The sequence below is a fragment of the Gasterosteus aculeatus genome, chromosome 6 (genome assembly GCF_964276395.1).
Source record: "Gasterosteus aculeatus chromosome 6, fGasAcu3.hap1.1, whole genome shotgun sequence".
In the NCBI taxonomy this organism is placed as follows: domain Eukaryota; kingdom Metazoa; phylum Chordata; class Actinopteri; order Perciformes; family Gasterosteidae; genus Gasterosteus; species Gasterosteus aculeatus.
The window spans coordinates 14,003,430-14,018,044 of NC_135693.1; the positions used below are offsets into that span (position 1 = coordinate 14,003,430).

The 14,615-nt window shown below is 42.9% G+C and overlaps 3 protein-coding genes across 6 annotated transcripts; 2 read left to right on the forward strand and 1 right to left on the reverse strand.

The window, feature by feature from the left end:
• The first annotated feature begins 274 nt into the window (after positions 1-274).
• LOC120820364 (max-interacting protein 1) lies at positions 275-7,025 on the forward strand. 3 transcript variants are annotated; one of them, XM_040177993.2, is made up of 6 exons: positions 275-714; positions 1,779-1,881; positions 2,161-2,190; positions 3,478-3,592; positions 5,020-5,182; positions 5,312-7,025. In XM_040177993.2, exons 1-6 carry the CDS (start codon positions 627-629, stop codon positions 5,473-5,475), a joined length of 663 nt encoding a protein of 220 aa, XP_040033927.1. In that variant the 5' UTR covers positions 275-626; the 3' UTR covers positions 5,476-7,025. The 3 variants fall into 3 exon arrangements, with proteins under 3 accessions (XP_040033927.1, XP_077960788.1, XP_040033928.1); XM_078104662.1 differs by lacking the exon at positions 2,161-2,190 and having other exon boundaries at positions 302-714; XM_040177994.2 differs by lacking the exons at positions 1,779-1,881; positions 2,161-2,190 and having other exon boundaries at positions 317-714.
• A 300-nt stretch (positions 7,026-7,325) lies between these two features.
• smndc1 (survival motor neuron domain containing 1) lies at positions 7,326-11,182 on the reverse strand. Its single transcript, XM_040177991.2, has 6 exons — positions 10,953-11,182; positions 10,432-10,551; positions 9,399-9,541; positions 8,534-8,695; positions 8,148-8,301; positions 7,326-7,900 (listed from the first exon to the last, which is right to left on the reverse strand). The coding sequence occupies exons 2-6, from the start codon at positions 10,549-10,551 to the stop codon at positions 7,763-7,765; spliced, it is 717 nt and encodes a 238-aa protein (XP_040033925.1). The 5' UTR covers positions 10,953-11,182; the 3' UTR covers positions 7,326-7,762.
• Positions 11,183-11,708: 526 nt separating this feature from the next.
• Positions 11,709-13,611, forward strand: LOC120820362 (alpha-2A adrenergic receptor-like). Of its 2 annotated transcripts, XM_040177990.2 has the most exons (2): positions 11,709-11,869; positions 12,075-13,611. In XM_040177990.2, the coding sequence occupies exon 2, from the start codon at positions 12,230-12,232 to the stop codon at positions 13,397-13,399; it is 1,170 nt and encodes a 389-aa protein (XP_040033924.1). In that variant the 5' UTR covers positions 11,709-11,869; positions 12,075-12,229; the 3' UTR covers positions 13,400-13,611. The 2 variants fall into 2 exon arrangements, with proteins under 2 accessions (XP_040033924.1, XP_077960786.1); XM_078104660.1 differs by having other exon boundaries at positions 11,715-13,611.
• Positions 13,612-14,615: the final 1,004 nt, after the last annotated feature.

The following is a 14,615-nucleotide window of genomic DNA, read 5'->3' on the forward strand; positions in this document are numbered from 1 at the left end:
TCTCTGCTGGATTACTTGTTATTTCTATGTGAGAACTACGCAATACACCCGGAGAGACAGATGGACCTGCATGAACATTCAAACTACACCCGGATCAATGTGGCAGAAAACACCTGAAAAACACTCAGAACTTCTGGGACAAAACAAATATACCCCCCCACGTTCAAACCCAACGGGGTCATTTCACTATTCGGTTCGGTTTGTCAGGTGACACGAAGCACTAAAGGCAAGCGGGCATCGCGCGCGCAGCATGGATAATATCACGGCGAGGTTTCTGACAATGAGCGCGCGCGCGTCAGTGGGAGGGATTATCCGGCAAGTAGGGCAAGTGGCTGAGGACGGCGAGTCCACCGGGCCGGCGGCTTCATTCCCCAGTGCGCAGACGGGACGAGGAGAGCGACTCAACCGCTCACCACCTCTCCTCCTGCTCCACCTCCTCCACCCCCCTCCCTCCCCCCATCACATAGTCATCCTAAAGTGAACATGGTGAGGTGCACGCGACGGCGCAGCGAGCTGAGAGCCGTGGAGCTTCCGTCGGGAGTCTGACGCGCCGGCGACGTTTTCGGAGAACCGTCCGACTTTTGTTCCTCCGGCGACGGTTTTTTTCCGTCTCCAAATGTTCCGCAATGGACCGGATCGGCACTTTCACGAAGACCGTGCAAGTGCTGCTCGACGCGGCGAATTACCTGGAAAATGTGGAGAAGAGCTACGGAAGTAAGTAACACAGCGGGCAGCAGCAGAAGGGGGGGGGTTGTTAACGCGTAATGCGCCGAGCAGACAACAATAGAGGCGAAGGCGACAAAAGACGCGCAGCGGACAGATGAGCTGCGACCCCCCCCCCCTCCCCCCCGACCGAAGCCAACGGTGTTTCACCTGCTAACTGGAAAGAAACAATAGTGGACTTTCGTCCACTTTACGCGTCTAAGATGTCATCAGTTCAAAGGAGAAGAAAGAAACAAATTGCATCGCCAGGAAAAAGCTGACGCTGCAGCGACAGCCTTCAGCTGCACGCTCTGCTCCCATTAACACGGACTTCTTCTTGGGGGGGTAGTAAGCATGATTACTTAGTTATATACTGGAAACAGTCTTGTATATGTAGAGCATGTCGGTTGGCTCATGTTGCCTAGATATTTGTAATGTTTGAACATCCCAATTTCCAATTGTTTCAAACGTAGCTCCTTTTGTTTTTGCTTCTGGAATTAAAGTATCGTATTATCTCACAAACATCACGGCCTTGCACTAATAAACTGCGATTTGCAGTTTATTTCCTCTTTATTTCCATTTGTTCTTTGCAGAAGCAGCTGCTGCTTCCTTCTGTGTGTCGTTCACATGGTTTCCACATGGAACAAATTGTAAAGTTTTCATTGGTCGGGACACATGTTCCCAGCGCAGGAGTCACGTCAGACAGCCAATCACACGCCGGCTGCGCATGACGTCACATGTTACTTGGAAGGGGGCTCATGGGAAATGTTGGCGATTTTAAGCAACCATAAGAAAACTACACTGTATTCTACTTTTATGAAGAAATAATATATGCGCGCACTGATATTAACCTTTTTTTAAGAAGGGTTATATTTATATTAAACTGAAATGTTCATATTTTAGTTTAATTAATTTTAGTTGCCTCTGCACACGCATTACGATGCCATTTGGGATTCAGGTCCAAACAATGTCACTGCCATCATGGAAAGCTAAACCCACGCGAAGCCTTCTGCCTGTAGCATATTTGTAGAGAATGTATGATATTTTTTAATCCTCCTGCTCATTTCCATTACCAGAGTGTGAGCATGGTTATGCTTCCACATACCCAGAAACCCAGACTGCACCACAGCTGAAACAGCGTAAATCCAAGAACAGGAAATCGGACAATATTCATAATAGGTAGGTTAATGTCTCACAAAAGGTCCTCAAATTAGGCCTAATATAATTTATATGAAAGTGATGTTGTTTTTATTGATATAAGGAATAACAACATCCTGATAAACTCAACTAATCATTCTAAACATCATATTATCATTTGCATGCATGATGGTGTGGTATGATGTTGCCAAAATTGCAGCCATTGGATTTGGTTTGTCGATATAGATTATGAAATATGTTGTATTCTGCATCACTAAAGCTTGTATAACACTTTTGTTTATATATTTATGATTTCAACAGGTCAGCACACAATGAACTGGAAAAAAATAGGTGAGAACAACTAAATTGAAGAAGTCAATTTTATGCATGTTCATGAAAAAAAGTGATGTGAACAATTCACTAAGGAGACATGAAACAGGAACCCAATGAAAACAGTACAATGCTGTGACTGGTTAGTCATGTTGAATTGTCATCATACTTCAATTGACTACTGTCATGAAAAAGTGATTTCATACAGAAGAAGGAGAAAAGACATTTTTAGCTCGTGAAGTAAATGAGATATTTTATCTCAGAAGCAAGCCGCAACTAAATGGAGCTTCAAGCTGATAAACTACCAGCGTGCCATGTTTGCATATTTTACTGTGCGTACCATTTCAACACGAGATGCACAGCAGGCCTGTAAATCCCCGCATGATCATCACAGAACTTCAACAAAAAAATTGGAGTGTATGAATGCAAGTGTGCAATTTTGCAAGGCAACTAAAAGGGGAGGTGCAATGCGGCGCCTCTGTGGCGGCACTGTTCCTGGAGGACATGCAGACATCTCCCCAGTCAGCAAATGGGAAACGTCTGTTTCCAGACAACAAGGCTCCTTCCTCAGAGTCTCAGCTGCAAATTTACCGGCGGCTCGCTGTGCTGCGGGTACAGGATAAGGCAGCCAGTGCTCTGAGCAGGACACACATTCATCCGAAAATGAAATGCTCAGTTACTCCTCGAAAAGGGAGCCGTGTGCGTCTCGGGTGGAGAGATGCACCGGGGCGGGGGGGGGGGGGGACGAGTAAACATGCCACCTTCAAGGCCAAGGCTTATTTTTGTATCACAAAATGGTGGCCGATGCAGAGCGAAGAGATGACATCACAACGTGACCTACATTTTTCTACATTACGAGTGTCCTTTGCCAGTTTCTGCATTTGGTCGGCATCCTCGGGCCCACAGGCTTCGCTGGATCAGAAACAGGACAGTTTTCAAATTTTAGATCCGTACGTAATTGCAAAAAAGTCCGATTGAGCGCGGTTGATTAGCGAAAATGGATAAACAAATAAATCCAGTGCGTAAATGTATATTATGACTGTTACATTGCTCATCACACGTGGATTAATTAGAATTGATCAAGACCAAACAAATGGCTTGATCGGTTGCTCCTGCTAATCACATTGGGTAAGGAGTAGATATCACGACCTCACTTAATCACCATCGGTTTAGAGGACAATTATACATTTGTCTGGAAACTCCTCGTTTTGTCATGAATAATTGTCACATAATGCCCATTAGTCCATGCGAGAAAAATGACCCGTCTTGATTACGTCTCCCCCCCCCCCCCCCCCCTCCCCCCTGCAGACGAGCACATCTCCGCCTGTGCTTGGAGAGGTTGAAGTCCCTCATCCCTCTGGGGCCGGACTGCAGTCGGCACACCACACTGGGACTGCTGAACAAGGCCAAAGCACATATCAAGGTGTGGTAGCCCCCCCGTGGTGTTGTACTACCAGGGGAGGGCGGAATTCTGTACATTTGTGTGCTCGAAAGTAAAAGCATCAGAGGATTTACGAACTGATCCCCTCGCTTCATTATGATCGTCTTGAGTAAATAACAGTTGACTGCAGGATGATATAATGCAGTTTTTTCAATTTTTTAGAACATTGTATTTTGGTCTTTTATCGCTCTTGGTGTTCTGGAGGTACATTGTTCTCAGTTGCATCACGAGTATAAAGGGTAAGAAAGCAAACACATCAGTGAACGGCAAACGGACACTATATTGGAACTAAAGTCACGTTACACGTGGTTAAATGAGATGTTGACTCTGTACAGCAATAGAGAAGTTAGGTGTTCTACAGGTGGTCATTAGCTAAACTATGAACTATTAAAAAGTCACTATGGACTCAGCAGCAGGGGAATATGGTTGCTGCTTGTTTATTTCATACAAATCTCCCTCCAGCGGGAGCCGAGACCTCCCTTTTCCAGGATTCCGAGCCTTTCATGTGACTTTCCCATTACAGGAGAATGTGAATAGAAACACTGACTCGATTCATCTTAAGACCACCAGATCAGTCGTAGTGTTTGAGCTGAGTGTGTCCGGACTGCACCAGCGGCCCAGGAGCCTCGAAGCATCCAGGACTGCACTTTGGCTCCCCCGGGGGGCCACAGTCTCAGCCAGATACAATTTTCGGGCTGGTGCAAATATTGGATTTTCTTGTGTCCAGCTTGTGGAGGAAAAGAGTCAGGAAAAATTAAGAGCACTCCTGGAAACAGTGTGTGGGAGGTTATCACAGCGGGGGGATAAAGTACCTACTGTGTGTTGTCCACCGTTGACTTTGGACCGGCCGGTTTAAAGTCCAGGAAACGTGGGCCCTCAATGCCTCTGTGTTGTATTTCTGCAACCGGAGGTGAGAGGAGAAAGGCAGAGCAGGAGCAGGAGCAGGCAGCAAAAACCAAAAGAATAAACTCTGTATTGTGCGCCTGGAAAAGATCCCCATATGGTACCGGGTTCAACCTACCTGGCTGACTGCAGTGAGAGAAAAGAGCTCTTCATCTGATTTAATTTAGCATTTGGCATTTGTAAAAAACGCTGTCTTTTTTAAATGTATTTTATAATCTAAATATCAAAATGAAACATTTATATTACCCATGAAGCAACTCTACCTTTTGCTTCCAGTCATATTTCACTTATATTCACCACACACAAAGACACCAGCTACTCCTCCAGAATCCAACCAGTCAGGAGGGAAGTTCACCATCCTCTCGCGCAGGCAGTGTGTTAATCATGAGGAAGATCAATGCTACGTTATTCGTGCCATCTCCACACACACACACACACACACACTGATCTGCTCGATGATTTTTACAGAACAAAACAATAAACCATTTCTTCTTCTTCTCATCCAGAAACTTGAAGAGCTGGACCGGAGGAGCCTCCACCAGCTGGAGACCTTGGAGAGGGAACAGCGGCACCTGCAGAGGCAGCTCTCCCAGCTGCAGACCCATGGAGACAGGGAGAGGGTCTGCACGGACAGCCAGGGGTCCCACGTGGACTCGGGGTCGGACAGAGGTCAGTGTCCCGAATCAGAGCCTTACGCCATGGGCAAAACCGTGCAGCATCACGTACACTAAGGCAAGCAAATCATCTGTGTTCATTTGCTTTCTGTGTGTGTGTGTGTGTGTTTTTTTTCATGTGCAGAGGAGATTGAAATTGACGTAGAAAGCACTGAGTTCTCCCACGGAGAGATGGACAGCGTGAGCACCAGCGGTACGAGTGACCTGGATGACCTCAGCAGCCAGCAGAGCTCGGCCAGTGACGAGGGCTACTCCACCTGCAGCGTGAAACTGGCCTTCTCCGCCTGAAGCACCAGCCGCCACGTTCCTCTGCGGCCCTCAGCAGTACCGGCCGGCCGCTCCATTCTCCCTCTGCAAGTTTATGTTAACGGGGCCTTTGTAGGAACAGGCAGGCAGCCTCCCCCCCCCACCCCTCCTTCTCCCTCCCCCCGAGAACCAGCCTTAACTTCATCACTCCTTCCAGAAGCAGCCTCAAATTGAACTTCTCTGGCAACATACAGTTTTGTCCTTTCTCACCTGAAAGTCCCTTAAGCCCATTACCAGCTTGAATCAGCCCTAGCTGCACTCGCCAGTGACCCCAGAGGAGCCACGCACCAGTGTCCAACACTGACACCAGCAAATACACTAAAAACCCAATACCAGCTAGAAGCTCTCCATGGTGGCTGTTTGCTCCATTGGCCTTGTAATAACATTGGCCCCCTTTTTTTTTGTCTGGATAATATGTCCAGATGGCACTTGTTGACAGTGTACAAAGCCAGTGACAAGGGCTGCAATGTCTGTGATTCCGAAATGTTCATTACACTCCTAGACCCTCGGCTTTAAGACTGACACACGTCACCAATCCAAGTCACTGAAAATAGTCGTATCCCAAACAGGTGGCGCAGTCCAACCTTGTTATTCTAATTTATTTTGTGTATGATTATAGTATTTATTTTTGGTCTAATTCATTTTAATGTAGCCAAGTATTTCGTCATGCTTGAAAAAAAACACTTAAGTTTTCTTCATAATCTTCTAAAGAAATAGTTTACCAAATTACTTGACATGAAATTTACCCAAATGGTGCATTTGCAGCGCCGAAAGTTTGAAAGCATTACGTCAGATTTTGTTGAAAGAATGAAATCTCTTTCATTTCTTGCTGTGCACAAATTCAATTTGATTTAAACAGTATGAGCTGTCGCGCACAGGCTGGAAGCAATAAAGCTTCTGCTTCTATCACAGCTGTAGCGTTGGCTCTTTCCACACTATTCCGACACCAAATTGCAGTTTGTTTCCCACTTGCCCCGGTAGTCACATACCAATACTCAGTAGGCAAAATGATTGTAATTGATTTAAAAAGAATAAGCTACCGTATTTATCCTTTTGTATGGATAGACAAATCTTAAGGTCGGGAGCACTACAGAAAATTTTGATTTATACTTGCAATGTTTAATACTGTAGTGTTTATGCAGTGTAGCATACAAACAACTACCCATTAACAATTATATGTATTTTGGACTGCTGACCTTTTAGAATCAATGAAACCAAATAAGACATTTGTAATACGAGACTGGTCCAAGTCCTAAGATCACCACCAAATTGTGTCTTAACATGAGCGTATGACTCTTGCACAAAGTTCCTTGTTACCCCCCCCCCCACTCCCCGAATCTATAAAATGCACTATGAAAAAGACTTGTTAAGGAAGTATGTCAAAGCACACCCCCAAAAAGTTTCTCTTGTGCTAATTCAGCCCGCCAAGGTGACTTTTTTTTTTTTGCAAAACATGCTGCTGGTCCCCTGCTAGTATCCATGTACACTTCCTGATAACTGCCCCAACAATCCTAATAAACCTCTACCGCCCAGACAATGTCTCTTTTTTTGGCGTATGTCTACCACGATTAACACATTTCCAACTTCACGGTCGTGTTTTAGACAGACGAGTATTACATAAATGAATCCTGCATTTAGCCGTCAGTGTTCATGAAGCGAAACAAAAGACGCTTCAGACTCGTGTGGCAAAGGGGGGTTGGGGGGGTATTAACAGACATGATTCATTAATATTATTACAAGTCTTTACTGCCACCTACTGGATGGGACAACAGTGAAATGATCATGTAAAAACTGTCAAAACGAGGTGGAGGCAATAATTGCAAAAAAAAAAGGAAAGAAAACAAAACCATGTTTATTTCACTGTTATATACACATTTTAAAAACAAAAAATTCCGGCATGTCAACTCAACGCCATGATTGACATTAAGACTTCCCCCCCACAATGGGCGAATGTTTAAAACCAAATCTGTTGGTGTATATCTAGTCTTCTCTTAGCAGGTATTTGGCCTCAGTGGAGCCTGGACGCACACGTCACTCTACAACACCACGGTCTGTCCTTGTGTAGCCGGCCGCATCGTTCCAACCCCCCCGTTTGGATTTTCTGTTGTTGTACCTACATAATATATAAGAAAAACTACATCGAAATTACAAACAATGGCGCGCAAGCAATTCCATTCTTTACTTGGGAAACATAAATCTTGTAGAAACACAATGGAAATGCACCGATACATGTTGTACACAGTGATTATTTTACACAGGAAATATCAGGTCATTGTGGCATTAGATGTCTGACGTTGTATTTCGACGTGTCGTGGTACTGGGTCATTGGCTTGTCCGCGATGCCACACGTTCCCACTCCCACCTTCCCATTGACGCTTTCTGGAGATGCAAATATGCTCCTCTTTACCTAAAAACAAACAACATTAGTCATTATTGACTATATATATACATACCACTTTTAATTTATAAAATACACATACAATTACAAAAACTATATTCGCGCAACTAGGATGAGCTAGTGGGGGAAAGTGCTCAAATCTTTCTGATGTAAACATTTAGATGATCTTTAAATCAAATTTCTTATATTGATTTAAAGTTAAAATTGACGGATTATAAATTTTGATAATAAGACGGTAAAAGGAAGGAGAAATTACCTGTCCTTTCTTGTTCTTTGAGTAGGCTTTGTTGTTGAACGTTTGCCACTTGGACTTTTGTTCTTCCCTCTCTTGCTCCAATTCCTTCATTCTCAGAACCTTCTTCTGGGCTTTCTTCTTCTTATACTCTCTTTGCTCTGCGATCTGCTCTTTCCTACAGAGACGAGGAAGAGAAACAGATTTAATCCCTTACAACCAAGAACAAAATATATGCGTCTATATTACTGTATAGACTAAAACATTGTATATTAACCCCCCCCCCCAAAAAAACAGTGACTAATTAGAGTAACTGGAGGCATGAGTACAGTCCAATGTGAATCCCTATAGCTACCGTAAATGTGTAATAAGCAGGATGAACACAAATGTTTATGAGTTTAGTTTTTTACCTTGATTTGGGCTTTAGACTGCCATCCTCATTGGAACGTTTCCCCTCCTCTACTTCCTTGAGGTTCTGCAGAGGAATCACTTCTGCATTCCCATACCCAGCGAAGGTCACGGCGGCAGTGCCGTTCTCCCGGTCGATCTCCTCAATCTCAGCCTCATACACCCTGCCAAAGAATCACGCCTGTAAGCAGGTGAGTACGAGCCAAATACTCTAGATCTACTTAATGTCTAGACCAATATACAATACTAAATACAAGACCATTGGATTCAGTGCAGGTCTTTTTATTGCTCATATTTCTGACTTATGAGCTCCTTTAAGTCAAACCTACATGGATTGAAAACGAAAGCTGCTCATCTTCACACTTGTTTAGGGACTTAAAGTCCTTTTCTTTAGCGACAAAAAGATTGTGTAGGGACGGTTGTGTTGCAAGAGGGAATAAATCCACACTGAGCCAATCTCCACTGTACATTGGATCCTTAAGGCGATGCCTTTGTTTTGAAAAGTGTCTCCTGGTAGATGTTTCTATCATTCTTTCTGAGCAGCTGTGATATGAGATGAGCAGTTTATGCATATTTTAAGATACATTGTTATCTATCAGTATGCAGGTGGGATTTTAACAACTTGTGGTATATCAGCAGTAAAAGTGCTTAAAACAGACCTAAAAACCCTGACAACAAACAAAACAATTTGCTGCAGGCGGTTTCTCCACCCAAAAGAACATTTTATATAACTGAAGACAAATAAATAACAAGGATGGACAGAAGCCCATCCTTAACATCATTATCCGAATGTAAGTAAACTTAAATGTTACTGCTAGAAGGCAATTTTATATATTATTTTCATCAGACGAGGCTGGTGATACTCACTGTCCATCCTGCTTCCAAACTGCCAAACAGCTGTCCCCCACTTTCCAGCCATGCTTCTGGGGTACGGCGTCTGAGCCATTGGTGCTGGAAGTACTTTCTGCGGGCTGCGAGGTCAGGAGGTCTTTTGTCAAATCAATGACTTCCTGTAGAAGAAACGCAATCAAATGGTCACGAAATCTTTATGAGTTCCCCCTTAAAAAGGTGACAATGTCCAGAGGTGTGACAGAGATATTTTTCTTAAATTAAGCCCTATTCAGGGTTAGCAATCTAGAAAGATCATTTGAAAATGCTTATTTAAACCAAGTCAATACGATCTGAATATTAAAAGTCTAAACTCTAAATACAAAAACATAAACATGCAATTGAAAACCCGTAATGAAAACCTTATATATTGTTCAAATGTAAGAATATGTTTCACAATACTAAAGTTAGAAAGGCTTAAAAAAAAAAGAGTTTAATAACAGCATTTCATTTTCCGAATTTCATGTGTGCAATGCCCAGAACTATTTTAGTTTTACACATATTTGACCTCAATCTCTTTTGTTGTTAGTACTTACCCTTCATTGCTTTAATACTGTAAAAATATTGTTATTTGGTGCATTGTACAAACCCTATATTATAGTAATCTTTGCATGTACATACATTACCTATTTCCTTGCATAATGTGCATCTTTCACAACTTAGCAAACACTTTTTTCAAACTATTTTTTGTGTTCGGCATTGATGCTTGATGCAAAAGTTTGGACATGCCTTGTAATTCAATTGAATGAGAAAGTACACCCACACCTTTGTCTGGCATTGTATTTACACTAAACTAGGTGTTGTATTTACACTAAAACAAAATGCACACTGGCATCGGTCTTCCTCTAATTGTGTACACAACAGCCCTCTTCCGAAGAAGCTATTTCAGTAGTTATTAACGTTAGATGATCACTTTCCTCTTAGAACAGTACAACCACCACATCCTTATAAACGGATTTGGCAATGACGAATACGCTCCTTCAATGGAAAATGATTTCACATTTACACCAACCTGTAAGTCTTTCTGGAGTTTAAGGAGGTCTTCATTTTCTTGGTCGGTGGATAAAGCAACTTCTACTTGCTGTAGCTGCGCTTTGTAGCTGCTCAACTGTTTCGTTAAGTCGTCCGACATCTGTGTGTTGACAAAAACAAGAGCGTTCTCTACTAAAACGTGGTAACAAATGGGTCAACTTAGCTCAATTAGCACGACCGAAACGCTAATGTTTAAGCATGCGCGTGTTAAGCAAACGGTATTAAATTAGCAACAACATAACAAAAAAGACTAGTGTAGTATATCGTTTATATAACCAGTGAAACCGTTGTGCTAAAATCTCCCTGTAAATAAAAAAACATGATATAACGTCAACGCTAAGGATCAACGTTAGCGTTAGCCTTACGCTAGGAAGGTTAGCAACATCCCTCGGCCTCTTTTTCGTCGACGGGAAATTTACGTATGATGGCAACCGTTAATGCTGTCAATAACGGCCGAGGGTTATCACAGCTTAAGGGAAGAGGGGTCGGTGTCAATCTTACTTCGGTATAACTGCTCTTGACCGTTAAATACAGCAGGCATCCAAATCTTCAATCGACAATTTGCCAAAGCGACAACTGAAAAGGACAACAGTGCGCGTTCCTTCTCACCGTACACAATTATTCGACCGGAAGTCCCCGACGGACGCTCTCGCGATAACAAGCGAGATCAGATGAAGTCAACAGCCGCGCGTCAGCGTCCCTAGTGGCATCTTCAGTTTCCTAATTGTCCCATAATGGAATGCAGAGGCTGAACTATGATACTCTACTGTGTATTGCAAATATAGCAAAACCGTATGAGTCATGGTTGGTGTTGTTTGTGTATATGTAGAAACAGATACACACACAAAAGTAGACACACTCACAAGAGTGATGCGTCAGAAAACTAAAACCCTTTTAACACTGATAATAATAAATATCATTAACTTATTAGAGTAAAACTTGTCTCCTGGCGTGTCTGTCTAAATATATGACGTACCAATCCTAAAGTAGGTAACCAGCTATGCATGGTCATTGGCATGCTTTGCTTGTTATCTACTTTAACATCACGACAATATTATGTTTTTCTTTCTTTCAGGATACATGAGAACATTTTGCTCATAAAACAGAACTGCTAAACCAGAAGGAGTGTACACTTAATCCATGGAATTTAATATAGCGCAGATATTAAATCTATAAATCAAAAGCGTTGTTATTGTCATAATCAGCCTGTGGTTTCAGAGTGTGAGAGCAACACGGCATTGCTTTTTGAATCTCCAGCAGCAGATGAACTCCGCCCATTTCTGATCTCACTGGAGAGGAGTCGTCCTCACTCGTCCTCACTCGTCCTCAGCGTCAGATCAAGCCCATATAAAACAACGCACCCTCCCCTTCAGCAGCAACAGATGACAAGGTCTCCCTGAGCCAGCATCATCTCCAATGTAAGTCTGTTTTATGAAAGTTGTTATGCTAAAAATGATGCTGGATGAAAAAAATAATTTTCAAGGAAAATATTGGTCTTAAAAATAATTTTGAAAAGTGGGACTAATGTTACAATGTTCTCTTTATTTCTTTAAATATTTTTTATATGAACACACATTTTTCAATATTTTTCAATATTTTGTGTCTCTTTACTTACTGACAAAGAGGAAGAGAAGCACAGGTTTCTTCTCCCGTGGGACTTCATCCTCTGATGCTGTGTTCCTGAATGAATAATATTAATAGAAACTGGCAAGCGCAGCCGCCAAACCTTCTAAAAGAGCACTGGCTGGAAATAATCATCGACCCGACAACTCATCCCGATGGGTTGTCCTAACTTCACCGGCGGAAATGAGACCTTGCCTGGCAGGCACCTGTATGCTGTGCCATTGACAATCCTTGTGGGTATCCTCATCCTGCTAACTGTGTTTGGAAATGTAATGGTGGTAATTGCCGTGATGACGAGCCGAGCCCTGAGAGCCCCTCAGAACTTATTTTTAGTCTCTCTGGCGTGTGCAGACATTCTGGTTGCCACCTCGGTGATGCCGTTCTCTTTAGCGAACGAACTGATGGGTTACTGGTACTTTGGCAAAGTGTGGTGCGAAATCCACCTGGCTTTGGACGTGCTCTTCTGCACCTCGTCCATTGTCCACCTGTGTGCTATCAGCCTGGACAGATACTGGTCCGTCTCTCAAGCAATCGAGTACAACTTGAGGAGGACGCCTCGCAGGATTAAATGCACGCTCTTGGTAGTTTGGGTACTGGCGGCGATAATTTCATTCCCTCCGCTCATCACCATGAAAAAGGACGAGGGCAAGGAAGACAGCCCGAAATGTCAAATCAATGAGGAGAAATGGTACATCTTATTCTCCAGCACTGCCTCTTTCTTTGCGCCCTGTGTCATCATGATTATGGTGTACGTTCGAATATACCAGATCGCCAAGAAAAGAGCAAGAGCCCAGCCGGGCGACAGGCAGAGAGAGTGTCGCAATCCCGAAGACACAAAATGTGGCTCGGACCCCCTGGAAAGAAAAGACAGAGGGGGGAGGGAGGCGGGAGGCCGAGAGATCAATGGGTTAGACGTTGAGGAGGAGCCTTCCTCGTCTGATGGGAACGAAAGCGTCCTTTGTTCTCTGAGGAAGAGGAGGGGTGTACGAACAACCAAAGCGGCTGAGAAGAAGCCCGGAGGAACCCTTCCACAGCCCCGTGTGAGTGCGGCCAAGTGGAAAGGAAGGCATCAGAGGGAGCGGCGCTTCACCTTTGTTCTGGCCGTGGTCATGGGGGTGTTTGTTCTGTGCTGGTTCCCCTTTTTCTTTACATACACGCTCACGGCTGTGTGTGACACCTGCTGTGTGCCGGAGACGTTGTTCAAAACGTTTTTCTGGCTCAGTTACTGCAATAGCTCTCTAAATCCTGTTATATACACTATATTCAACACTGATTTCAGGAGGTCTTTTAAAAAGATCCTTTTTAAAAGGGACAGAAGAGGTTAATAACACAACTTCTATGGATGCATTTCATATACAGCAATGTGGCCATCTATATTAGGCCCCTACCAACACTGTAAATATAACCCTAAAAATGTATTAAAAGATATTTATAGAGTGTTTGATGAATGTGAAATGTTAAATGTAGCATGTTTTGCCTCAGTGTTTTCATATTAGACATTCGGTGATGTATGCAACATTAAATCATGCAACAACGATTTATGTGCAGTTTGTTTTACAGTGCGGCACCCTGTGAGTTCACATTGCACATTTGTGACAACGTGGATGATTTACACGTGTTTATACAGATATCATCTCTCACTGTTTGTGTACTCGATCCTGAATGATTTAGAGATGGAAAAAAGTTTACTTTAAATTTGTGACAGCGGGAATAAATTTAGTTTGTAACATAAAGACAGACCACTATGGCTCACATCACAGACAATCAAACTTCATCCATCAGACCATATTGTAAGAGCTCTCATATTGCAATCCCCTGAAAATGTCAATAGTTGGTAAACAAACACGGCCAGTGATTTTATTATGACTGAAAACTCAATAATGTGCACATGACAGTAATTACCCTGTGGGAGGAACAGAATGCCAAAATGATGGAATATAATTGGAAAAGTACGTGTTTCTCTCTCTCCCTGTAATTGGACACACTAATTTAAGCAAAGACAGATTCATAAAAGTAGATTATTGTAAATGCTTCAGTATTGCCAAATACAAATATGCCATTAATGGTTGTGCAATAGGAAAAACAACAGATGAAAGCTAATTGTACCCAAAAATATATTATTCCCAGACCACCAACAATCTCCTTCACTCATAACAAGCAGCAGAATATGACGATTATATGACAAGAAAATTACGCCTGGGAGGTACAACAATATTGAATGGAGATTATCATGAATAATAGGCCTTCACATCCGGATATCATTAAATCATCCCCTGGAGTCAAACAAAAAAACCATTCAGCAATAGGGATGTGAGTGGCTGCTGCAAATTGCCCTGTGAGGTTAATTAATATCAACCCGAGCTTATGGTTCTTCTACAGTGTGTCCAATATCAGCATTTTCCATCTCTCCTTCTTCTTTTTAGCACACTGTTGACAGCACTATAACTTTTATACATCAACCTCTCTTCAACAAATAGACTTTTGGACCCCTATCAGTCTGTGAACCAGACATTGGGTAATCACGCCATCTATGATTGCTTC

Bases quoted from the DNA above. Each gene is read 5' to 3' on its own strand.
- LOC120820364 (XM_040177993.2), top strand. From the start codon at position 627: ATGGACCGGATCGGCACTTTCACGAAGACCGTGCAAGTGCTGCTCGAC. The intron at 715-1,778 runs GTAAGTAACACA...TTCCATTACCAG, and splicing joins TGTGGAGAAGAGCTACGGAA to AGTGTGAGCATGGTTATGCT. The intron at 3,593-5,019 runs GTGTGGTAGCCC...CTTCTCATCCAG, and splicing joins AGGCCAAAGCACATATCAAG to AAACTTGAAGAGCTGGACCG.
- smndc1 (XM_040177991.2), bottom strand. From the start codon at position 10,551: ATGTCGGACGACTTAACGAAACAGTTGAGCAGCTACAAAGCGCAGCTA. The intron at 8,696-9,398 runs GTGAGTATCACC...ATTCTTTGGCAG, and splicing joins GTTTGGAAGCAGGATGGACA to GGTGTATGAGGCTGAGATTG. The intron at 7,901-8,147 runs GTAATTTCTCCT...GTTTGTTTTTAG, and splicing joins CAAAGAACAAGAAAGGACAG to GTAAAGAGGAGCATATTTGC.
- LOC120820362 (XM_040177990.2), top strand. From the start codon at position 12,230: ATGGGTTGTCCTAACTTCACCGGCGGAAATGAGACCTTGCCTGGCAGG.